This window comes from Gorilla gorilla, chromosome 8, assembly GCF_029281585.2.
Source record: "Gorilla gorilla gorilla isolate KB3781 chromosome 8, NHGRI_mGorGor1-v2.1_pri, whole genome shotgun sequence".
NCBI classification, from domain to species: Eukaryota; Metazoa; Chordata; class Mammalia; order Primates; family Hominidae; genus Gorilla; species Gorilla gorilla.
The window spans coordinates 85902865-85929903 of record NC_073232.2 but is presented as its reverse complement, the minus strand read 5'-3'; the positions used below and the strand labels follow the sequence as shown (position 1 = coordinate 85929903).

At 41.4% G+C, this 27039-nt stretch overlaps 1 protein-coding gene across 7 annotated transcripts in view; it reads right to left on the bottom strand.

Moving 5' to 3' along the window:
• Nucleotides 1-1358: 1358 nt before the first annotated feature.
• The window catches only part of NRP1 (neuropilin 1), a 158039-nt gene continuing 132358 nt past the window's right edge, over nt 1359-27039 (bottom strand). For 3 of the 7 annotated variants that reach the window (XM_063710214.1, XM_004049248.5, XM_063710213.1), the window contains exons 12-18: nt 26812-26916; nt 21597-21656; nt 16225-16362; nt 10129-10400; nt 9543-9639; nt 6562-6612; nt 1359-4227 (exon numbers count right to left, since the gene is read on the bottom strand). In XM_063710214.1, the coding sequence (XP_063566284.1) occupies nt 3938-4227; nt 6562-6612; nt 9543-9639; nt 10129-10400; nt 16225-16362; nt 21597-21656; nt 26812-26916 (1013 nt within the window). In that variant the 3' untranslated portion in view covers nt 1359-3937. Of the gene's footprint in view, nt 4228-6561; nt 6613-9542; nt 9640-10128; nt 10401-16224; nt 16363-18322; nt 18728-21596; nt 21657-26811; nt 26917-27039 lie in introns of those variants that run through there. The other 4 variants (XM_004049249.5, XM_063710215.1, XM_063710216.1 and 1 more) reach the window with 3 other exon arrangements.

Here is a 27039-nt window from a genome sequence, read left to right as displayed (position 1 = left end):
CACTCAACGTGATAGTCCCTTCATCTAGGTTTCTCAATCCCCAAGTTGAAATTCTGCTTAAGATCCCTTAGTGGATATAGATTAGGGAAATGGAGCTAATTCTTGGCAAAACTGTTTTTTAATGCAACGCAAACTGTTATAATTACCATTGGGAAGCAGAAACATTATGGAATGCCGATTTGATTTGCATAAAAATACAGTGCAGTTCAACCCAAGTGGCAATTAATAAGTTATCAGGGAAGAAAGGAGACACAACAATAAATCATTTTTATGTTTTAAGTTAAATGTTTCTGTCCTGAATCTGGGAAGTATTATACAGCGATTTAGCTTGTTAAACCTAGTACGAAAAGCCTAGCTTAGTCTCTAACTAGGGAAAAGAGTGAACAGCATTCATGTTGAAGTTCTTCTCAGACAATGAAACAGAGATAGTATTAGTGCATGGCCCTTAGCATTTTTCAGAAAGTGTGTGTGGATTCATTCTAATAGACTCCTTGGAAGTCATCATATTTTTCTGGAAACATCCATGAATTTAGGTAAAATGTAACTTTAGTAAAGTGATTCTCTATCTCTGACTCTTTTCCGTGAGTAGAGAGACCTAAAAACCCATGCATTAGGGAAAATTTTCTATTCTTGGTTAATCTTGGAAAATGCAAAAAGGCATAAGTGTCCAGAGAAAAGCAGGAAGTGGAGGAAATATTGATTAATGGAGCCTGGCTGTCCAAAGCAGCCCACTGCTCAGGGAGTTCCTGTGCTTCCAGGAATACGTTTTCCTACAGTCAGAGGACGGTAGTAGAGAAAGACTTATTGGTCTGTGAGTAATAGAAATTAAGCTAGGTCAGTTTTGTTGTATAAAGGGCCCCTTTGACTTGACACTTCTGTTGTCTTTGTTATTGTTATTATTTTTCCTATTATTCTGGTCCCAGATGGAATAAAACTTTCCTAAGAATTACCAAACAGCCAGTTGTAATGTCATACCCAACTTTTCCCATTACCTAAATGCAGCATGGGTGCATGAATAAATACTGTCAGGTTCATTACTATTTTCTGCAAGAACAAAACTTACCAAGTTATGAGTGAATATGATAAAAGAAACTTCACCAAATGAAATATAGAACATTTGACACACAATTTAGGATCATTTCCATTCCTAACGTCAAATTCTGTATTCCTTATCATGACGGGGTCCAATGTGAGTTGAGATTCTACTTTCAGAAAATGTCTTCTTAATCTTCGCTCCTTATCAGGATATTTTTAAAAAAGAGAACTTTTAAAAATCTTGAAAGTTATTGGATAGTGGCATGTCACCAACTTCTTTAACTAGAACAGTGCTAATATAATAAAAGCCATCAGGTGTGGGATATTTTATGAAAATGTTTAATTCAACTGTTTCTTTGGAATGTAGTAGTCATAGTTTGGAATTTAAGTTACAGTTCAGTTCTATGTGGTTTTTATGCTACTCAGTGTCTGAGAATACAAATGTCATTTAAAGTTAAGGCTTCGCTGTTCATTTTGAAACAACAATTTACAAGTGTCATATTGTCATAGAAAATAATAATTTCTGTAAAAAAAATCTGCACAAAATCTTATGATGGTACAAAACATGAAGCAATAATATACCAGTAAAATGAAAACATTTTACTACAGAAAGTTTTATAGATTTCCATAAAGAAAAAATATGTTATTTTACACCTTTAAAAATTACAAAACAATCTAAAACAATATAAACTGAACATTTTGTAACACTGCCTTTACAAATTAATAACTTTATAAACATATAATTTTTAAATATATTTATCAGTGCAAGATACTTTAAATTTTAAAGTTGCAGTATCATTTTTCCTTGGCTGAGGACAACTTTAAGTCTGTTGCCTTTAAAAACAAAAAACGAGTGTTTCTTAGTGCTTTCCTTCTGGTAGGATTATATCAACTAAATGAATGTCTCTGGGGACAAAAAACTATTCTTCTTTCATGGTGATCAATACTTTCCTGGAAACAAAAGGCATTCTCAATCCAATTTAACTAAGATGAATGGACTGTCTCATCTATGATGCAAATGCGACTCCCAACAAATGTCTTTGAGTGAGACGTCTAGCAATGTGGGAAGGAAGATCTAAAAAATCTCATGTCCAACATGGCATGATAAAAATCCACCAAAAACAACCAAAACTTCTTTGGGTTAATTCATAGGCTGCCTGGTAAGATATTTGCTTCCCTGTGCTGTTAGAGGCTTAGATGTTGCCAGCCCTAAGACAGGCTTATTCTTTGTGAGCCACTGGAAGTTTCTAGAAGCATTCATTTAAGTCTATTTTTTCAAGGTTGCTGTTATGAATTTTTAAAACATTTATCTTGACTTTATGTGTTTTTCCCCCTCTTATCTTAAAATACTTGACCCCCAGGCATCAGGATTTATAGTTTCATTCTTAAATTAACTGTTCTTCCTTCCACTTCCCTTGTGTGACTCAGTAGCAAAACAAGAAGGTTCTCTTGGGTCATTTTTGCATATTTGGATAGAAAAACCTCAGGCTTTTGGATTTGGAAGATTTTATCCAGTTCTTCCTTTGGGTCTCACTTGAAAGCCAATTTGTATTATTTCTTTCCTCAACTTATCACTATTTCTACTAAATGCCAACATTTCTATCAAAGGTCATTTTGAATAGAATAGATAAGGAAAAAAGATACTGTCACTTTAACCAGTTAACAAGAAAACCAAAGTTAGACTTTGGAGGGCAAAGTTAGGAATTTCCCTTATTTATTTATTTTTAAACATAAAGTCTAGTAAAATCGTTTGCCATTCCCAGCAGGTTAAAGCTGCAAGTTTCTTTCCTGGACAATGGCAAATCCTCCAATTCTAAGAGAGAAAAAAGACAGAGAGATAGCAGAGAGAAAGAGAAAAGAGTTTACATTTGAAAATACATTCCATATGAAAGAACAATAAGAGAGAATATTGCAGCTTTATACAAAAGGGTCAAGAAACATGAAATTGAACTACAGAAAAAGCAGAACAATTAAGCCACGTTGCCAAATCTTCAGAGCCCTTGCCTGCCCGGAGGGGCTGACGTCTCACACGAAAATAAACTTTCTTCTTAGTCAGTGGGCCACCAGGGTTTGATTAAAGAGTAGGGCTTTCACCAGCAAGAAACAGAGTGGGTCGTTAATGTAACACAATGAACCAGTACAAACAAAAAGGCACTTGAGAGGACATAGACTAGCCAGTGCCAAGGATTTGTGTTTTTGTTGTTGCGGTTGTCAGCAGTATACCCAGTGGCCAGCCGTGTTCAGGGATGGCACCGTTTTCTGTATGGAGTTCACGAGCACGAGGTTTAGTACAACACTGGAAAAACAGCAATAAAATTGGACAGTATTGCTTCGTAAACAGAGCTGACACACTATACTGGTACTGAGGCTACAGTACTTTAAAAAGAAAACAGCCTAATCCTTCTTTGCCTATGCACGACGCGGGCAATTATACACAAGTACAACTTCAGGAGTCCACTGAAATGCGGTGATTCTAGTATATTCTGGGCACTGGGTTTCAGGTAGCATGTCCATCCAAAGGGCCACACAGAATACGCTTGGTGCCAGCATCTTGGATTTCGCACAGTTTCCAAAAAGAATCCATAAAGGGGAGAGGAGAGAGAGAGAGGGGGGCAGGAGGGGTCGAAATGAATGATTATGTCAATCATACTTGGTCTCAACACCAGCATCTGATTATTCAAATGAAACCAACAGGAAAAAAGCTGACTGCACATGAGTCCGATGGTGAACACAGCTCCTTGTCCATGTCTGTCGGCCATACTCATTGAAGCTCCTGAGAAAAGCCTGGCTCAGTGGTCATCAACACACTTCCCAGCCTGTATAGTGAAAGATCAACAGCTCCCCAGCTCACTCCCGTCCTTCTACTTCCATCCTTTGACTGTCTTTTCATCTCTGTCTGCCTTCATGCCTCCGAATAAGTACTCTGTGCATTCAGTTTGTCTTTTTTCAACTTCACACCATCCACAAGTTCAAAGTTATAGTTCTCCAGGGCAGACAAGTTTCTTTCTGACATCCCATTATGCCAACAGGCACAGTACAGCACGACCCCACAGACAGCCCCCAGGAGGACCCCCAGGGCGCTCATGGCTATGATGGTGATGAGGATGGGGTCTAAGGTCTTCAACACATTGCCTGGCTTCCTGGAGATGTTCTTGTCACCTTCTCCTTCACCTTCGTATCCTGGCGTGCTCCCTATGGAAAAAAACAATATTGTCTCCGTGAGCACCGCCAACAGACCAGATGAAAGCAGACAGAAAAATAGAAAGGAACGAAACAGGAGCAAATCACACACCCCAGTTTTGCCTGTCATATCTGACTCATTGTTGGGAACAGAAGTGTGGGAGGTGGTAGAGGGGAGTGGGCGCTGGAGCTCCTGACAGACTGCTTAGCGCGTGGAAACAACCCATTCTGGATAAACTGGGAGGTTCCATGCTCATCTAATTCAGATTTCATGCAGCCCCATCTGTCCTAGATTGTAATCTGTGTTTACAGTCCTTGGCTAGATAGGTGATCATTAAGTTTTGCAAAATGCTTAGTCGCACATTAGTCTAGCAAGGGGATTTTACCATTCCCAGTGCATGTACCTAATCCCAAACCAGGCACGAGAAAAACCTTCATGGCTGCCCTTCTACGTGGTGCTGTTTCCAGGATCTGGCATGGTTTATGCATGTGTTTGTTCTCCCATATGGAAAATCTTCAAGTCAAACAAATTTTGCCCAAAGTCTACAGTAGTTTCAGTAAAGAAGGAGTGATTTTTTAGAACAAGAGAATGCTTGCTGCTGACATGTAAACAGAGTGTGGCTCAAATCGAGAAACCATGTCTGTCATGCCAAATAGAAGACATTTACTAATAATCAGCATCTTTGCAGCCCTGGTAGTTTAACTGGAGACAGTTGCACTGCTCTGCAGCTCAGTCACTGGGGACTTGTTTTCTTTAGAGTGGAACAGGAGAAATTGTTAACATGGGAGCTTTGAGCCTAATTACCTGGTATAGAAACGGGATGAAAATGTTAACGCACAATATGCCTGGGGTTTACTTAATGGTGTTCTGATCAACAAAGATTCCAATCAAAGAAAACTAAAAATATGAGATGCAAATCCCTAACCAAGAGAAAACAAGCCTTGGGGCATATTAATATTCTCTCCCTTGATGAAATATTGTTTTGAAACAACCTCTAATAAAGTTTACATCTCTGTGTGGACTTGGTAATGTGTTCATATTACTAACAGCATGGTGAAATATTTATTTGTCTCTATGAAGTCCACGGCTGGCCATAGAGTAGGATCCCATTTCTAAGGGCAACAGATGCTGACATGCATTGATGTTAAGGGTGCAGCACCATCCACAGCAGCTGTGAGTGATGGTGGAGCAAGTGTCCAACAGCCCACAATGCTGGCTGGGAGATCTGGAAACTTCTGGGAATAGACTAATACCAGGCAAGGCCTAACTCTGTTCAAAGGTCTTGCATTTGATCACAAAGCAGCGTTCAGCAAAAACACACATTTATAGTTCATCAGGCTAAAGTGTGAGGCTACCACCTAATTAGCTATGCTACTTAAGTTTCAGTCTCACTATCTATAAAATGGGGATAAATACAACCCCTAGAGCTGCTGTGAGGATTAAATAAGATAAGGTATGTAGGACGGGTACAGTGGCTCACGCCTGTAATCCCAGCACTTTAGGAGGCTGAGGCCAGGGAATTGCTTAAGCTAAGGAATTCGAGACCAGCCTGGGCAACATGGTGAAACTCCACCTTACAAAAGACAAAAAAATAAGTTGGGTGTGGTGGTGTGGGCCTGTAGTCTGCTCGGAAGGTTGAGGCAGGAAAATCGCTTGAACCTGGCAGGTGGAGGCTGCAGTGAGCTGAGATCACGCCACTGCACTCCAAGCCTGGGTGACAGAGACAGACTCTGTCTCAAGAAAAAAAGAAAAGAAAAGAAAAAGATCAGGTAAGTAAAGTGCTCAGAACATACTAACTCTTCACTAAATCCTTCTTATCATCATCATCGTCATCACAAAACCAAGGTTCCAGTAGAGGAAGATGGGAAAAGATGAATCAAACACAATGGAGTATCTCAGAAATTGGGCTCTGGTCTCTTAAAGATCCTAGCTGGATATCAACAAACAGAAGAATTTGGGTTGGTTTCACATAACTGTGTACGGAAATAGTCTTCACTAATTTTCTGTCTTTGTAGTGATAGACTGAGTGTGTTTGAGCTGATTATCCTTTATGTTCCACCTCTAGACTGGGCAGGGAAGGGCCAGGGTGAGCACACTTCCCAGGCTCAACCAGGTGTACAAGCAGGACCCGTCACCGAGGCTCCCCAAGTCTTATGGGCAGCTCGGAAGTGGGTACTCTGTGAGCACAATCCGATCCACAGCACCAACCCAGGGCCATGGGCATAGATGTTTTTTATTTGAACTTTTTGACATACCAGTGTATTAGAGTTCCACAAAGTTTCTTCATAAACACAATGAAAGCCATAGTAAAATTTTTTTAAAATTGGTCAGCAAGACAAATTTACCTGTTTCATCAATTTTAATTTCTGGGTTCTTTTTATCCAGGTCTGCTGGTTCTGACAAGTCAAACAAAATTGAAAGAGATATTTGAACTGCCATCAAAATATAATGCACCAAACTACACAAACCTTTAGGTACATGCACACACACACACACACACACACACACACACACACACACACACGTGTCTACTGGGCTCCTTTTGGATTTTTTAGTTCAATCAGAAATCACCAAACAGATCAATAAAGAGGCAATGTTAAATGACCGGGAAATTGGTAATGTGACATCACAACACTGCCTTTAAGGTGCCATATCTAAATCCAGGTAGCACTGCTGCTAGCAGAATCTGTTGTTTTAGGAGACAAGGGTGGGCTGGGTATGCTGGCTCGTGCCTATAATTCCGGCACTTTGAGAGGCCAAGGCAGGAGAACCACATTAGGCTAGGAGTTTAGGACCAGCCTGGGCAACATAGTGAGATCCCATCTCTACAAAAATAAAAAAATTAGCTTTCCAGCTGCTTAGGAGGCTGAGGCGGAAGGAGAGCTTGTGCCCAGGAGATGGAGTTTACAGTGAGCCATGATGGTGCCACTGCACTCCACCCTGGGTGACGGAAGCAAGAGCCTGTCTCAAAAAAGCAAAAACAACAACAACAAATTAAAAAAAAAAAAAAAAAGAAGAGAAGGGGGAGGAGACATGGTTTTGGCATCTGAAATGTGGAAAAAAATCTGGTGAATATAGGTTCTATTGAAGTAGATTCGTACATATGGTGACCATCCTATAGTTTGCAGATAACTGCTTCCTAAATTTAGTGTGCGTTATTTTGGCTTCTCAAATAGTATGCCAACTCTTTGAGGCAAGAGACTGTGCCCTGTGTATTACAAAAACAGATAAATACATAAAATAGCTATTGAAGAAGTAGAGTTCCAGTATTCCTGTGGTACTAAGTACAGAGCAGGAATTTTTGAGTGCTTTGTCCACTGCTGTATTCCAGCATTTACAACAGTGTCTAGCACATCGTAGGTGCTTTAATAGATATTTGTTCTATGTATGAATGAATGAAAGATTAATAAATAGTTGATAATCTCATAGCATCCACACCCAGATGTTCAAGGATGCATATTTGATGAATCACTGTACAATTGTCTTACACATATTTTTATTGATAGCAACATAAACAAATAAACAAAGTGGTTTAATGGAGCTGTAGTTGTGAATTTCCCACTACAATGTCTGGTAGCAACTACAGCTAAATGGACAAATCACAAGAAAAGAAAAAGTCCCATAGAATTGTCTCAGCTATGTGCTTTCTTTTCTTTTCTCCCTTCCTTCCTTCCTTCCTTCCTTCCTTCCTTCCTTCCTTCCTTCCTTCCTTCCTTTTTCTTTTTTTTGAAATGGGGTCTTGCTCTGTCGCCTAGGCTGGAGTGCAATGGTACGACCTTGGCTCACTGCAACTTCCGCCTCCTGGGTTCAAGCAATTCTCCTGCCTCAGCCTTCCGAGTAGCTGGGATTACTACAGCTGCGTGCCACCACGCCCAGCTAATTTTTGTATTTTTTAGTAGAGATGGGGTTTTGCCATGTTGGCCAGGCTGGTCCTAAACTCCTGATCTCAAATGATCCTCCTGCCTCAGCCTCCCAAAGTGCTGGGATGACAGACGTGAGCCACTGCACCCGGCTCAGCCATGTACTTTCACTGGAGCATCCGCATGCTGCTTTGCATATGGTATGTGGTCAGTTAGGACTTGTTGAACCGAACTGAATTTCGTTAGAACTTGTTGAACTGAATTTAATTTCGTTTCTTTGTTTTAGTGTGTGGAGTTTGTTCTCACATCCCAAAACATCACCGTCATCACTCTCACTTCGGAATGGAGAAGTGAAGAAATCACAGATACTGTGTTACTACATGAAATACACATTTTTACAGCAGTGTAGATATGGATGTGGGTAATTTGTAAAGGAGTTGCAACTAAACTATTAAGCCTTATCATTCTTGTGAAGATTTGCTAAGTAGTGTGGCACTAAGCAGATTCCCTTTAATAGTATGAAGAAGCAAGCCTTTATTCATTGCTCCTTTCTTTTTGCCCAATTTCTTCAATGGATCCTATCAAATTATTGCCACTTTAGGGATTACATATATTCAATATATTATATAATAAAAGCTTTGTAAGTTGCTGAAATGACGAAAACCCCCATTACAGCCAACAGACCTCCTTTGTCTTAAATTTGCCCAATAGGCTTATCCCATTTTGTTATAATTAACATCCTATTATATAATGATGTATAACAAAAGTTTCAATGTAGCAAATGGAGCTGAAGACTAATTACTGTGCTATTACACTGCCATTAGTAATGCTATTTGTAATTATATATGAAGAACTAGGGAATATGAATTGGTTTTCTATGTCTTACATCCACCTAGTACAAGACCCATAAAGACCAACTCTGAAATACTAGGCCAAGTCTCTGAATCTCATTGAAGTCCTTTAAGTCATTTCAGATATTTTAAAAGTCAGAAACATCTACTTGTGATAAAGCAAAGAATTATGGCTTCTATGGTTCATTAACAAAGTATTCTTAATTAAACTTATTCTGATCAAAGTTTTCAGAGGCCTGCTGTTTTGTTTATACACCCAGATATTTGGAATTATCCAGATGTCTGACTTTCCACTGTTCATCAAAATGTTTCGGTATGGCATCTATAGCTTGTAAGCTGGGTCTTCTTAGCTATCATCTTTGGGTTCTGCATTATTTGTGGAGTTTTATAGGTATCAAGCAGCCATTATGAAGGACCTAGGGTAGGTGACGGGGCAGACACAGGTAAATTGGGCTGATTGTATGCCCTGTTGCACCAGAATACGCATTTCCTATGATGTGCCGAGAGGCCACACCGAAATTCTAGGTAGAAATGAGCAAAACAAAGACCATCATATTGGCAAGAGTCTTGCCCTGGGCAAGTACTCCATTGGTTTCTACAGCAGCTCATACTTACTTGCACAATCTTCTTGTGAAATGTGGTTATTAATACTAATGTCATCCACAGCAATCCCACCAAGGTTTCCTTTTCCGATTTCGCCCTCGAAAATCACCTAACAAAATAAGATCATTTTCACAGTATTGAAATGCTCATCTCACATGGCAGTGTTTACAAATGCTTGTTCAGCTCCAGCTATGGCACATAAATTAAATTCATCAGATTCAGCGTAACACAGACTTCACTCATCAATCCACATTAGCTGCCTGGTGATGGTATGCACCTTCTCCTCACACTCTCTTCTTATAATACAAACTTTAAAATGGGAGAAAGCAGCAAACAAAAGGAATGATACATTGTGAAAGCCCAGAAATAGATGACACGGAAGCCCTTTGTGTTCCTTCTCAGCAAATTGGTTCTATTCCTGCAATCTAGGAGACTGTGAAATCTGCTATTAAGGTGGTTATCATTGCAGCAATATCTCAGGGTTGGGAAACACTGGAAATAATTTCGGAATAATTCCCATGTCTCATTTGCACAGCCTCCAACATATCATCTCAGCATTCCTGCAGCCACTGCCCTCCCCAGCCTTGGGAAGAGGTACCTGATAAAGTTTCAGAGACTTGTGGAGCAAGACACGCCCTTCCTTCCAGTGGTCACCTTGGTGTCCAATGGCCATCCAGACCAGCTGATCGTACTCCTCTGGCTTCTGGTAGCGCAGTTTGACCCTGAGTGTGCCGACGTGGGACCCAGACATGTGATACCAGAAGGTCATGCAATGGGCAGAGTTCTGGGAATAAACCACAGGGCTCACCAGGCGAGCCACTTTGCCCTTCTGATTTTCGTCAGCTTGGGAATAGATGAAGTTGCCATCTCCTGCTATGACAAAGAACTGTGTTAGGGAGAGTGGCCAGGATTACCACACTTTTATCTCTCTTCTTTCAAGTCTCACTAATCAAAAGCTTCCTGCGCTGAGCACCAAGAACCCAAATACATAGTGGAAAGGGATAAGTGTGCACACTTGGGGACCTCATGGGCACCTAAGGCCCTGCTCTCAGCTCTTGCAAAATGGATATTTGATTAGGGGAAGTCTGAGTGGCACTAATTAGGATACTACTTATAATGGAATGCATTTTCATATGGACACATGCTATGCCTCAAGCTGGCATTTGCACCATCACAAGCAAACTGAAAGCAAAGTCTGTGCATAGACTGGACTGAAAACTCCTGGCTCTTCTTAGAGAAACCTCATTTATTTATTTATTTATTTATTATGTTAGACACTCCTGTTGCCCAGGTTGGGATGCAGTGGTGTGATCATAGCTCATTGCAGCCTCAAACTCCTTGGTTCAAGTGATCATCCTGCCTCAGCATTCTGAGTAGCTATGACTATGGGCCCATGCCACCATGCTCAGCTAGTTCTTAAAAAGATTAATTTTTTTTTTTAAGTAGAGATAGAATCTTGCTATGTTGCCCAGGCTAGTCTCAAACTCCTGGCCTCAAGCAATCCTCCCACCTTGGCCTCCCAAAATGCTGGGATTACAGGCATGATCCAACACGCTGGGCCCAAGAAACCGTGTTTTTATGCAACTTTAAGATCACACTGCAGCATCCATGTGAACACATGCATTAAATGAAATCATTGAGATGTATTTTTATTTATCATTTGAGCAGCAGGACTTCTGATTAATGAAATTTCTGTCACTATGACTGCTTGATAATCATAAACCTGTAGTTTTTCCTAATAATGTAGTAATCTTTTTTTAAAACTTTTCAAGTTCAGATTATTTTTCCCGTAGTTTGTTTTCATGGTTTTTGAATTCCTTAAACACACCTGAGAGCTTGAATCTCTACTGTGAGCCCTGCTTCTATTTGATGTGGGCTTCTGGCTCAAGGAGAGGCAAGGTTGCCTTGTTGAGGTTCATTAGAACATGCCATTTTGGCAACTTAGACACTTGCTGAACTGCGAGGACTTTCTCTTGGCTTCGCTTTTAATGACCCCCACTGGGAACATTTCCTCCTGCCACCACCTGGTCTAAACACACAGCTCATGTTTCACTGTTGGCTCTGCAAATAGAAATCATCTTCTCTAACACCTCACCTGATTAAGTGCGAATCTGCTGCTCGGGCCTCAGTGGGCAGCAAGAGGTTGTGTTTGTTGCCCAAGAGACTTGTGTGTTTGCAAGGTGCTTTCTCACTGTGCACACGTGGGCACATACTCCTTTCTGCTTGCCTGTGTCGACAGTGTCCAGATGGATGTGGACGTGTTCATGGGCAGCTTCCTTTCCTTACCTGGCTGCTTATGTGAGAGCCCACCCTTCTTCAAACCAACGGGTGGAATCATAAAGGAAGGGTGTTCACAAGTGGCAGCTCTAGCAGTAGGTTTGATACTGCAGGATGAATGTCCCTCTCGCTCTCTGACCTTGCAGGTGTCCTCTGTGACTGAGCTGATCCATTCACACTTAGGATTTGTTTTGCCCACTAATTTATCAAGATGTGATTACTTGTCTGTGGGATGGTGCCATTTCACTGTGACGAATCCACCACGATCAGAAAAAAATACATCCATCGTGCCTCTGTCCCCTCAATCTTACGGAAAAAAGACTGAAATTGGCAATGCTGCTGCCATGTCTTAATCCCACTTATTGAGCTCATTGCTCAAAGTTTATTGAGGCTAGTCAGAGAATGGGTGTTAGAAAGAAGGAGAGAAGTGGACGTAGGTAGAGGGATGCTCTCCCATTGGACATCCTCACTCAACTGCACCATAATCACTTCCCATCCACAACTAGACAGCGAGTTCCTCAAGCACAGAGACCCCCTCCTTCATACCTGTATTTCCAGTGCCCAACACAGCACCTGCCATGTAACAGGGCTTCTCAAATGATGCCTGTTCAGTGCACTAGGAGAGATGCCAGATTTCAAGAATCCTCTGCCTGAGGAAGTTCTTATGGTCCCTGCCTTCTCACACTGTGGTCTTTAAATATGCTCGTGTGGCCGGGCGCGGTGGTCCACGCCTGTAATCCCAGCACTTTGGGAAGCTGAGGTGGCTGAATCACCTGAGGTCAGGAGTTCGAGACCAGCCTGGCCAACATGACAAAACCATGTCTCTACCAAAAATACAAAAATTAGCCAGGCGTGGTGGTGTGCATCTGTAGTAGCTCCTACGTAGCTGTAGTCCTAAGTAGCTGGGACTACAGCTACTTAGGAGGCTGAGACAGGAGAATCGCTTGAACCTGGGAGGTGGAGGATGCAGTTAGCCAAGATCACACCACTGCACTCCAACCTAGGCAACAGAGACCCTGTCTTAAATAAATAAATAAATAAATAAATATATATATATATATATATAAATTAAAACTGCTCGTGTTGCTCCTCTGCTTAGAATTCTTCAGAGGCTGCTCACTGCCTGCAGCCTATCCACACTTCTTCACAAAGAGGGAGCGCTGGCAGCCCCTCCAATGGACCTTTTATCCACCCCCATCCTGTTTTCCTCCTGGTCACTGCATCACCAACTTAAGGTATAGTATAAAGAACCAGCAGTGTCCTGCCAAACACACACACACACACACACACACACACTCACTCACAATAAACACCCGATCCACAAACTTCTGCTCTACTCAGTGAAAATGGAAGGAATCCAATTTCATCAATTTCCTTGTCAATCTCATTAGGCAAGGAGGTAGTTCCCAAAGTCATGCACACTCTGCTTCTATCTAACTGCTTCCCATACAAAAACCTGGGCAAAGCACACCAAACATGAGCCAGTAAAATAAGCCTAGCTCAGCCGGTGTCTGAGACAGGGCTGCTTTCCTTGACCCCTCTTCCGTCATCTTTTACATGGTCCATTGTCACTGGCCTCTGCCATTGGAAGCCCTCACTGAACTGCACTGTGGTCGCTTCCCAACCATGATCAGACTGCGAGTTCCTCAAGCGTAGGGACCTCTTCCTTTACATGTGTATTTCCAGTGCCCAAGTCAGCATCTGCCCTGTAACAGAGCTTCTCAAATACCACTTGTTCAGTGAACCAGGGAGAGATGCCAGACTTCAGGAATCCTCTGAAAGGAGGTACCTAGTTCCATTCTTAGAGGTCAAATGCAGAAAACCAAGCAAATGGGATGCCTTTCGATAAGCAGCAGGATATTTTACCTAGCTAGTGTTCATTTTCTTTTTAAACAACCCAATGTCTGGCTTGCAAAGTTTCACCAAATAATATCATAAAAAAAGCACCATCTACTCTCTAATGTCAGTCTATGCGTGGGAGCTTCGTGAAGGGCTCTTTTCATCTGGATCTTTTTCCCGTTAACAAGTAGTTCCTGCCTTTCAGATGTCGGGCTCACCCATCTCTCTACACAAATGATTGTGTTTCTAGAACTGCAGGGGCTCTTTCTAGTCGGAGCTGACCTGGCACAACTGCCAAGTAAATCTGGGTGGCTGAGAGAACAAAAGAGTCAAACCCTTCTGAAGGAATCGCACTTCTCAGCTGTTAATCTACGACAAGCTCTCCTTCTCTGATACTCTAACACATAAAGCACTGATATTTTCCCTTTCAAGGGTTTTATCACAGTTCTGGGTCAGGAACTCTGTCTTCATTTTCTCAATTAGCACTTTACTTCTGCAAGCCTTTTAGCTTTTGTCTCTGGCTAACATAGCTTTTAACCTCCTTTGAATGTCAGATCCTACTGAGCCATTTTGCTTCACTTTGCATCAATTTTTCCACCATTACTGCCTTCATTTTGGCTAATTGCATTTAGTTAATTTGATGCCATTTATATGTACAGTGCCATTTACAGTCAAAGTATTTTAAGTTTTCTAAAACTGCCTGTCTTAAGATTCAATTGAAAGTGTCTCAGATTTGAAGGAGTCCAATTTTATCCAATTTCCTTGTCATTCTCATTAGGCAAGGAGGTGGCCGTGGTGGAAAGAGGCCTATTCAACCTATTTAATGGTTATATTCACTGGGAGAAAAGTGAACCACAAAATGGGAAAGGCATGAAGTACCCTTGGCCCAGCCATCAGTCCACTGACTCACTCACCCAAAGAGCCAAGATGGGGAGAACTTAATGAGATTTCCTAGCATCAGCAAATGCCCCACTGGGGTACCTTTTGGGAAGCCACTACTTGAGCAAGCAGTGCTCTGTAAGTATTTCTGAGTGGGTGCAGAAGTTCATGGATTGGCCGTTTGTTGTGAGTGTGTATGTGTGTGTGTGTATGTGTGTGTGCGCGTGTGTGCTGGGCCAGACATGGCTGGTTATTTATTTCTTTATTTTTAATTTTAATTTTTTTTCTCTTTAGAGACAGGTTCTAATTCTGTCACCCAGGCTGGAGTGCAATGGTGTGATCATAGGTCACTGCAGCCTTGAACTCCTAGGCTCAAAGGATCCTAAAACAGACTCTGAGTAGCTGGGACTACAAGCGTGCGCCCTTATGCCTGGCTGATTTTAAAAAAATTTTTATTTTGTAGTGTCAGTATCTTGCTATGTTGCCCAGGCTGGTCTCTAACTCTCTAACTCAAGTGATTCTCCTGTTCTGGCCTCCCAAAGTGCTGGGATTACAGGCGTGAGCCACCACGTCCAGCCTGCTGGTCCTTTATACTGTACTTCAAGTTGGGCAGTGAAATGACTAGGTGGGTAGCAGGAAGGGGGCAGATAATAGAGTTCACTGGAGAAGCTGCCAGCTTTTTCTGTCCCCCAACCCATTCTTCCCCCACCAATTAATCTTAGGAAGAAAGTAAGGCAGGAGGTGGTGGGAGGGTTGTGATCTAGGGCATGGTGAGGTTTCTACCTGCTCAAATGAAATACACTACACTTTCAATCTTTCCCCAGTGAATAAGAATCCCACACCATCTTGCCCCACCTCCCCTTCAAGGGTCGGGAGAGAGCAAGCATTGTGAATTGTTTCGTTAGTTGTAAAATAAACGAGGGGACATAATATATGCTTGGACTTGTTTGAAAATAATTCAGAGTCAGGGATGACAGACATAAATTAAGTTTCCTATGATCTGATAATTGTTGAAGCAGGGTCGTGCACATAGAGAATTCATTCTACTATTTCTTTTCCATTTGCGAATATGTTTGAAATTGCCTAAAATAAGAAGTTCAGAAAAAGTATAAGATGAGGCTAGTTGCGGTGCCTCACACCTATAATTCCAGCACTTTGGGAAGCTGAGGTGGGTGGATCACAAGGTCAGGAGTTCGAGACCAGCCTGGCCAACATGGTGAAATCCCGTCTCTACTAAAAATACAAAAAATTAGCTGGGTGTGGTGGTGTATGCCTGTAATCCCAGGTACTTGGGAGGCTGAGGCAGGAGAATCATGTGAAGCCAGGAGGCGGAGGTTGCAGTGAGTGGAGCTAGTGCCATTGCATTCCAGCCCGGGCAACAGTGTGAGACTCCATTTCAAAAAAAAAAAAAAAAAAAAAAGGATAAGATGAATGCTAATTCATACATCCTTGCCCAATTTGCTGTTTTCAAGGAGGCCAATCAGTGGCCAACTTCAAGGGGCATTACTATGATTTGCCCTATGCTTCTCGCTACTAGGGAAAGAGACATTGTTAATTCTAGAAAATAATAGCACGTGTGAATGCCTGTAGTAATTCCTACCCCCCTAAATTCACAGACATTAGAAACCCTCCCAGTAACACAGCCTCGGAATCAAAGAGAATCTGCAAAGCCATGCAGCCAAAGTGAACTCTGTGATACCTGTGTGATCCTGAATGGGTCCCGTCTTGCTGGTCAACACACTCCACTTGAGCTGCACGTGATTGTCATGTTCCCAGTGGCAGAAGGTCTTGTGAGAGCCCCAGCCAAACTCACAGTTAAAACCATATGTTGGAAACTCTTCAGTGGGTGGGAAGTAAAAATAAGAGACAAGCAAAGAAAGGCAAATTTGATCATTTAGGGTCACAAAGGCCCTTCGTTCACTCATGGAAAGCACGATTTATACAACTTTATGTCTGTTTGAAAATTCCGGGAAAGCCAGGATTACCAAGAAACCAAAAGATGCATGGAGATGTCAAAATGTTTGCAAAACCACATTTAGTAATTTCTTTAAAAATCCAGCTTTAAAAGGATTATGGACTGCCTGTCACATTGGGTTTACATAAAATTTCCAGGAAGGCTATCTTCTAAAGCACGTGTATTACATTTGCAGCACTCTCCCCATTTCCACAGTATTTAATATGAAAGCCATTCTGTTCTTGAGGATAAATCATATAAGCTGATACCCACCAATGAAAAGAATCTTAATTAGAGATTGACCCATGAAGCCTCAAAAGTGGAAAGTAACTTGGCAAAATGCCTCACCCAGGAGGTTTTCTCTATTTCCACCTCACCAGTTCATGCTTCAGGTCTTTAATGTCAGGGTTAGAATCTCTTAAGCATTTTAAGATTATTTTTTTTCTTCCATGCTTTCTATAAGGTCGATTAATTTAAGTATAAATTTCTGCTTTTTTAATTTCTAAATTTACATATAAATTGTTCACCCGGCTTAAAACCTCAATGTAAGGTCATCTAAATCCAAAGCCCATTTCAATAGCTACCCGTTTTTACTTCTCTTTTCTTTTTTTTAATGTTCAAAAGGCTTCCTTAGGAATCTGAAAAGACAGCGTGAATGAATTCACGGCAATGACTTGCCTTGTGTGTGCCCTACAAGGTGCTGTTGGACTATGGTGTTTTTAAAACCCACAGCCTGACATTTTACGCAGCCTCTTTTTGAAAGGAGCTTAATTTTTAAGTATGGGAAAAATGAAATCATTGCTACTTATCCCAAGTATGACTGTTGTTTTGGTAAACATAAGCTAATAATAAAAAAAATTCTAAAGATGAAATTCTCGGGCTTCTGCCCCCTCCTTTCGTCCTCCTATAAAGAACGAAGCCCGCAGACGCAGCTGTTTTCTTCAGTGACGAAGGGCCTTTAGGCTTGTCACTGACTTTAGGCAGTCCACGAGGTGGCAGCATTGAAACAAACAGGAAGGCGCCTGGGGCATCTGGACCGTTGAACTTAAAAATAAGCCTCAAAAGAATCCCTATGAACAATAAGGGAAGTCTGGTATTAGATGCTGTATTAGGGTCAGGCCAAGACCTTATCTCATTTTGAGCTTCTCTTTAACTTGCTTGTGTTTATTAACAAAGTATCTCGCCTTCTGCTCTGAGCCTTGTCTCCATGGCCCCTCCCCCAATGGCAGGAGGAATTTTAATGGGTAGATTTATTGAATAGATAAGAATGATTTACTTTGCATTTTTAGCTTATAAGGAACCCTTTTCTAGAGCTAATGTCAAATTTTGGAAGGAATCCACCATAAAAACTGTCCAAATGGAGCAGTTTGGATTCTCCCAATGATAATGTGACCTCCCAAAGGGTAGACAGAGCCAGTTTGGGAAAGTAAATAAACTAGTAAGCTATGTGATGTGTAAAATGTGAGTACTTTCATTTAGTGCAAACAGGCTATATTTCACAGCTGTAGTGTCATCGGAGAGATATATTTCATGTCTAGTCTATCATAGCCATGAAATAGGACTTCTTAAGGCATGGGAAACACTCTCCAAAATTTACCACTCTTTTCTGCAGCAAGATTGAATTATGTAGATGAAGTACAGTCAACTGAACGGTGACTGAATGATTGAGCAACCTTGGATGCCAACGCCCATGACCCTGAAATGTACTGTTGCATAATCTCGTTAGAAAATGTTAATATTGGAACATGTTAATGTGTGTGTGGTTTTGATTTTTCTCCTTAAATGTACTTTATAAAACATGCACATTCAGGATAAAGAAAGCCACCCCAGCACACACAGTTCTGCCTATATTTACTTTGTTAATACATTACATTTATTGTTTATAGAACAGAAAATGACATCATCCATTCTTTTGGCTCCTCATATTCTGATGATACCATAAAATGTAGGAACTTGGATATTTTTGAAATGACCAGGACATGGAACCGCTTTGCCTGAAAAAATGTTTCAGGCACTTCTCGCTTCAGAGAATGACAGTCTGCCTTTACCTTCCAATGTCCTTCCCCATCCTGTACATTTAACCAGGTGAACTGCTCTAAGTTTTTGTATTTTACTGCTCTTTTATCTTCTTGTCTTGATCATGTAACTTGTGGCAATTTGGTTATTTAAAGGATATGTTTTTAGATCAATGCCTTTTGTTGGGGAGGGTTATGGAGTGAGAGGTTCAATGTGGAAACTTCCAGCCTGGCTAGAAAGACAAACACACAAACCACCCATAAACATTTATAGAAAGGGAAAAGAAAGAGAGAAGGACAGAGGAAAGGAGAAAGGGAGAGAGAAAAGAAGAGAAAAAAGCAAATTAATGAATGAAACAAACATATAGGACTACTGACGTTTACGTTTTCAAAATATTACCCAAGCCCTGGAGGGGCACACAACTCTCATTAAATTCAACGGGGGTAATCCAGCTAAATCCCTTCTTGACTCTTAAAAATAGCAGGAAACAATATTCTGAACTTAAAACAAATTTACAGCCTCTGAGAGCAAGTACCAGCTGTGCTTGCCCAACCCATCTTGCCTGAAGTTGGATCATTAGCACCATATGTATGCATAAGGATTTAATTTTTAAATCTGGTATTCCAAACTTCTATAGAGCAGGTTAACTCACTTGTTCATAGACTAGTCTTTCAGTCTAAACAAGCAGAGGTGCTCAGGCCCATACAATCATAGGTGATGAATATACTCTGAACTGCTGCAGGAATGCTGGAGGAGCCTCAGAAGGTTAGAGCTCTCACCAGAGAGAGCTGGATTAAAAATGTAAGGATCCCATCACTTGCTGGCAGAGCATTAACCAGCTTTTATGCATCTGATTACATAAAAGTATATAAGTATTATATGCCCATGGAGTTTATTATATTGATGAGAATCAGCAAGATGAAATAGTAAGACTCTGAGTTGAGTCTATAATAGCAAAATGGAATTATGATGAAGGTTTTGAGGTCTCATTGACGGCTGCTTGTGATGATGCTTGAAGAATCTGGATCCTGCAGAACAGTGTGGATCAAAGTATCAGGTGACTCAGGCCACTGGGTCAACTCTTCAGAGTTAGACCTGACCCCTGGCTTGAAGCATGCTCAAGTCCCCGTGCAATATTCTGGGCATTGACTTAGCCAGAAGGTGACAATCAACAGAAGTCCTTCCAGGAAGGTCAGACAGTCCATTACCCACAAACAGAGCACTTGGAGTCCAGATTCATGACTCAGACAATGGAGAAACAGGAAAGCAAGTCAATTTGAAAAGAACTCTGCACTGACTGTGAAATTCAAACCGGACCAGACCACCCCTGATCAGTAGACCCGTGTGGTTTGAACTGAACTTGTTCAGATGGTGATAGCAACGGGTCCTACTGTTTGTAACTTGCATACCTGCCCTCTGACCACAGTAGACTCTGTGACAGGACCGACTGGCCCCTCTGAGAAGCCATCCCTTGAGTGACCTTGAGATTGTGCACAAATCAAATGTGTTAACAAAACCACTCCTGTTCTGACAATATTGACCTTCAACATTCAGGGAAGATTACCTAGATTTGGAATCTGATAGAACTTTCCATTTTCTACACAGCTGTTGTTCACTTTTATTGTTTTTAACGATCCCTACCCCCTTTCATAGTCAAGGAGAAGAGAGATGAGATGAAACAAATTAGCTGGCGACTTCATAGTGGCTTTAATTACCTCTCTGGTAAGAGAAGAAACTGCAACAACAGCTAAAACGTTTGTTACATGATCAGAACTTCATTTATTCACCTCACCCCTCTTCCCTATCCCAGAAAGGACATAGGGAACCAACTGGCGGTCACTACCCTTCATCCACAGAAAATCTTCCTGAGGGCTGAGAACTTTCAGGAAAGGTACAAAGAAAAGGAAAGGCACGGCTTTTTTCATGAGATACCTTCAGCTATGGGAGGTGCCTGCGCAGTGTTTGAAAGCCACATTTTACAACTTAAGATGTGTGTAGGACTACACCATTTTTTGAATTTAGGCAGTGACTCTTCTGTTTCATCTCTTGGTTTTGTAGAGGGTGTCTGGGCTGTGTGGTAGCAGGAATTTTGTCAACCTGAACATGCTACAGGGCAGCTGGGGGTTAAGTTTGACCAAAGAGAAGTTTGTTTTGCAGTTTAATCAGGTCAACAGTGACAGCGTCCCTTAAGGAAGCATACTAATTAGGGCGGCCCTTTCTACTTTCTGCCTAGCTGGGTAGTGTCATACCATAGAGGAAACATTGATATACACCACACGCCCCATTAATAAATGACTGCAGAAGCCAAGACTGAGTGAGCTTCAATAGAGGAAATGGGAGAAAGCTGGAAAACTGACCTGTTCACCTTACTCTAATGATTAACTTTAAAGTATTTAAAACCTCTGATTGCTTATACTGACTGTTTCCCTTCATGTACGTCTGCCGGGAAGAATTTCACAGGATACTAACAAAACACAAAGGCCAGCGAGAGGAAGGCCACCGTTTAACCGGGACTGGCCCCTGATCGACAGCAAACCGAGGGCTTTAAAAGTCGTTACGCTTTTCTATTAATAAAAGGATGAGGAGGTGCTGTTCCCAAGGGTGTGCTTCTCTCTGTGCACAATTATAAACTCTGGTTTCCTGAACCCCGTTTTGTGGCACGCCCACTGGAAACGCTGTTGTAAAACTGCCAACTCCATGGCAGGCAAAACTGACAAACTTTGCCTGTCTGGGTTTTGCAGGATTGTGATGAAAATAAATAGTCGGGCTGTGCTGCCTGTGAGATTTCCTTCTCCTGTAGTTTGCAAACACAATCCATGTCCTAGATGTGCTGCGTTTAAACAAAGTATGTTACTCCGTTCCTTCAGTGGAGAGCTGGGATTGTCACCATTTGGCAATTACTGATGGAGAAGGAAATCTCACTCCCTGCTGCATATACATGTGGATGAAAGGAAAGCAATATTTATGGCTCATGCTTGGAGACCAGATGCTGTGTGGCATCTCTCCTTCTAGGACTTTCAGAGAAACTGAAAGCGAGGAGCGCAGCCGCGGAGAGAAGAGAGGTACATGGAATCTGCCACATTTCGTATTTTATTTGATACCTGATTGTATGGTGCTGTCTATGACCGTGGGCTTTTCTGTGGCCAGCACAGTGGTGCCACCTGAAAAACAAAAACAGGAACATGCAAAAATAAGAAAACAGTAGCGAATATGCAGGAGAAAAATGTATGCTTACAAATGTCTATCAGAGGCAAATATTTTCCACAGAAAAATCCTTTTAATTTCAATGATAGCAATTGTTTCCCTTCAATTTTGCTCACCACAATAACAAATTCAAATAAACTATTATTTTTTTTACCTAACGCATTTCTTTTAAAAATTTATAAATAAAATAATTGTCTAAATTAACAAATGGAAGTTGTATATATTTATGGCATACAACCTGATGTTTTGGTACACTTAGTGGAATGGCTAAATCAAGCTAATTCATATATGCATTACTTCATAAACCTATTTTAGGCTTTTTTTTTTTTGGTGAGAACACTTAAAATCTAATCTCTTAGCAATTTTCTTTTTTTAAAATTTTTAAATTTTTTTTTTTTTTTTTTTTTTTTTGAGATGGAGTCTCACTCTGTTGCCCAGGCTGGAATGCAGTGGCACAATCTCGGCTCACTACAACCTCCACCTCCCAGGTTCAAGCGATTCTCCTGCCTCAGCCTCCCGAGTAGCTGGGATTACAGGCGTGCACCACCATGCCCAGGTAATTTTTGTATTTTTAGTAGAGACAGGGTTTCACCATATTGGCCAGGCTGGTCTCAAACTCCTGACCCCAAGTGATCCATCCACCTCAGCCTCCCAAAGTGCTAGGATTACAGGTATGAGCCACTGTGCCCAGCCTGCAATTTTCAAGTAGACAACGTATCCTAACACCTTTCTTTACAAAGCATCCAGAAGGCACCCAGAAATTGGGACTTCACTCCACGGGCACTCACTGATTCCCAGACGACGCATGGCACACAATTGCAACAGTGAAAAGCAAAGGCCTCTGAAAAAGCAAAATCACCTCCTCGGTGACTTGGGTATTAAACTTGACCTCAACCTCTAAGCTTCAAATCGTTTTCCAAGGTTTCAGGTGTGTGCCTTTAGGGAAGTTGCAAGGCTAGTCCCCACAATCTATTTTAAAAACTAGAAAACTGAGGGTTTAAAGTAAGATGCTATGGGTTCCTCCTCTGTTTGGCTACTGGAGCTGTTTACTTTTCTCAAGGACAAATACCCTGCCCTGTATGTGGTTTGGAGAAGCTGCAGGAAGCAGCAGGAAAGGGGGAACAGGAGAAACATTTCATGGTCCCAAGGAATTGGAAGACTGAACAAATAACACCCTGAGTGCTGTGAGCTTCCAATTAGTGCGGGCCTACTGCATCTTACTGGTCAGGGGACAGGCTGTAACCTTATCTATTAAGACTTAGCTTTACCCTCTCTTCCACCTCTTTACTCACCCATTTCCCACTGTTCATCATTATACTTCTGTTGTAAAGTAGTGTTCTTAAACTTGCCCAACCATAAGAATCACCAGAACGCTTGTTGAAATTGCAGTCTCCCATCCACCTGTCCTCTCCAGACCTAAATGAGAATTGGAATCTCTAGGCGTGAGGCTTTTAAATCTGTATTTTTTTGAGACAGAGTCTTGCTGTCACCCAGGCTGGAGTGCAGTGGTGCCATCATGGCTCACTGTGGCCTCAAACTTCTGGGCTCAAGGGATCCTTCCGCTTCAGCCTCCTGAGTAGCCAGGACTACAGGTGTGCGCCACCATGCCTGGCTGTTATATATATATATATATTTTTTTTTTTTTTTTTTTTTTGCGGAGACAGGGATCTCGCTGTCTGGCCCAGGCTGGTCTCAAACTTCTGACCTCAAGTGATCTTCTCGCTTTGGCCTCCCAAAGTGCTGGTGTTACAGGTGTGAGCCACCATGCCCAGCCAAAATCTGTATTTTTGAAAGCTTTTCAGATGAGTCTTTTAACCCACTGAGTTTGGGAAACAGTGGTTTGCTATTATTACGTAGGTGGTTGAGAAAGCTGTTTTTCCTTATGTCTATCCACGATGCAGATTATGGTTGGAAGTAACCTGTTATCTCCAGATACAGTATTGAACCAATTCAGGGTAAGGGAATGGGGTGGGCCCATGCCTACCATGGTAAGTTCTGGAGGTGGTTACAGGGTGCCATAATTGTGCACTTCCCAACAATATCATTCAATAAAGATTTGTGACGATCTTTATTTGGGACAGGCCTATCTGGCAGCTCCCACAGATCAGAAATCATGTTACATATCCATAGCATGAATCAGAGGGCCATAAAATCGTGCTCTTGGAATGGTCTTAAGATTTCTAGGCTAATCAACTGCAGCACCAAGTCATGGTACCTCAGTTCTTCCAGCAAATATGCTGGATGAGTGGTCACATGTGTGCATGGCCTCAATAAGGCAGGCACTAGGAAGAAGGAATTATATGTATTATGGGTTAAGAAGGTGAATCTATAATGGCAGAATTGGAGGGAGGCCAGAATACATTAGCGTTCTGTTCCCAGTGGTCTTATAGGAGAAAGATTCAAGGTGAAAATTCGCTTTTTAAAACCGATATGCATTATCAGGTTTGCTATAGGTTGGGAGGCAAATTCCACGGTTGGGTACACACAGCTCCAATGTAAAATTTGGCTGCCTGGTGCCTTTGAGGCCAAGTGTATTATTTAATGACTTCAAAGGCATTTGCAAATGAGTAATTTCAGGGAAACATTTTCACCTTGGCTAGCAGGTCTGGGAGAGCACATTCTACTCATTTCCATGCATTTGGTACAGTACACCTGGAATTTGGTGTGGTTTGTAAGTAACGAGCATTTCATTACAATATTTCTCCCCTCTAGATACAAGTAGGTCACCCCAGGAGAAGAAATTAAATCCACACCACCTGTGCTAAGGAACAGACAACCCCTAAAGACAGCATTGATCCCAATTTCCATGTTCTACCTATCAGGGTTAAAGCAATAACGCTCTTGGTTTGGTTTCATCACACTAAACGTCCACGTTTGTAGTCCTCACAGCAAAGCCTGTGCCAGAATTAGCAAAAAGTATGCAAAATTGCTTGTGAGCATAGGAGATGTGTAGTTTCCATATAAAAAGGTGTCCGGGTTAGGTGAGGTTTTTGCCCCTTGCAAACAATGGCATGTGAGCACATCCATTTTCAGAAAAGAATAGCAAATGGTTTTGTAAAGTAAAATATGTTTTAAAAAGAAAAAGATTGCCTTCTTGCAATAATGAATGTGAAGCATGAGAATGTCTTCCAAAATGGCTTCTTCCTGATGGAAGTGTGGGGCAGGCCTTATCAACATCCTCAGAGGTTCTTAATATATGAGAGTATTTATAGAATTATTGAGACAAACGTGCTGATCTGGGAATAACTCTTTTTTTCGCCATGGTAATATGTAAAAAGAAAAAATCAGAATGAACTTTCTTCTATCTACCAAAGAAATAATTTAAACACTGTAGGTAAAGCAAAACCTTATAGTTTTGAAAGGTTGTCAGTGTTTCCACTATAAATGACCTATTTTCTGTGGTTTGTAACTCGCTGCCATACACAATTTGCTCCAGGCTAACATACTCGCCCTATTTCATTCAAAGGCTTCAGTTTCAATTGATTCAGTCATGAACTAATGCAAAAATGAGAAGGCTGGTTGTTCTGATATGAGGAGTAAATCTGAGGCTTTGTTTCTAATCAATATTAACTGACCACTTTAGGGTTTATGAAGAAAAGAACCCCTTCCACAAGAGGGCAATTGAAAGGGCACACTGGGATCCTGCAATCGTTCCTTTTTCATGAGAAATTTCACTATGGATGTGTGACGTGGTCTGTAAAAAGCCTGAGGTTTGTGGCAGAGTGTTTACAGGCAACCCCGGGAAGCTTCCAGAGGACTTGGTTCATGGAATAGTACTCTGTTTTTTATATCAGTGGTTGAGTTTTCAACTTGAACTTGACATGTTACACAGAAAATGTCTCTGCATTAATTAATCTAAGTTTTGTGGCTTGTGGCTGCTTGTATACAAGATTTGCATTCAAAAGCTCATAGCAATGTGACATTTATTGGCCATATGAATGTAAATGATTATCCTGGAAATTTGGAGAGAGACAGCTTTAGGAGGTGGGATTTAAATGTAAACCCAGTTCACAGTACTAAATTTCTGGGATAGATTTTCAATTTTTTTTTCTTTCTTTTACTCTTTATTCCATCTTAGAGTGTGGAGCCCTCTCACTCCTTCAGAGGAGAGCTTTTGAAATAATTGGAAATGTACTCTAGGACATTTCCTTCCAGATTTTGTACGAATGCATTAGCCAATAACATGGCTTTATTATGAAGTTACATGGTAACGCCTTCAGTTTTGCCCATGGAAATTAATTATGTGGGCTCTCTGAGTCCCTACTGGGTAAAAATGCAGACCTGCATTCAAAAGCTCATGTTTAATCTCAAATGAGAGTCAGATGCTATTGAAACTGCATTTTGACCCAGGGAGCAGTAAAAGTCCCATGATACCTTTTGCAACCACAGGGTGAAAACCCTAGTGCCTTGGCCAATTTCCAAATGGTATAATCCCATTTCTCCACTTGCCTAATATTTCCTCTGCCATTCCAAGTGGAAGACAAGGTCACTTCCTAGCTTTTAGGGTTTTAGGAGATTAGAGAGTAATACTCTAGATTAGTGAGACATTTGGCACACAACATCTCTGATGTATTTGCTGGTCGGTGGTGATGTGAAATAGCAGCTAATTCTGCCTTTGTAAATGTTAATGTACAATGATTTACCAAATCCCAACTTAAAAGCCGCACTTCAAATATAAGCCTAACTTTATCCATTTGTTGGATAAAGGATCCACTCAAAAAAACTTGTCCTCATTAGAAAATGAAAATAAACATTCTGAAGTGTGTGGTTACGTAGGGGCGGTGCATGTGTTATAGGGGGAGGGGGGTCTGAAATTAAGGATTGATTTAGTACATTTAGCCATGGAGAAATTCTTATTCAATTAAGATAATCCTAGCCTTTGGCTCTGGAAATGGCTCAAATTATTGTTACAAATGGTTGTGGCTATTAAGAACAACTCATCTATCCAGATGACATGAGGAAATGAAGATGCACGTGTTCTGGCAAGGCAGCTTCTATTCCTGGGCAGCTCTCTGCCATGCGGAGTTACAAGCACACACACATGCGTTAGCTGGTCCCAACTACGACATGAACTGAAATGGTACAGCAATGGGATGAAGATGGTTTCTGCACCTGTGAGCTGGAAGTCATCACCTGTTCCACTGTGGCAGTTGGCCTGGTCGTCATCACATTCATCCACCAAGTTCCCGTTGGGAGTGGTCGGTCCAGCTGTAGGGGCTGAAACAAGATCCAAGGATTATTATCTCACACCTTGGAAATGTATTCTCAAGCCTCTGGCTGTTGGATCTGCTAACGCTTATGCAGAAAACTTTAATCTGCGGTAAGAAGACCAGGGGCATG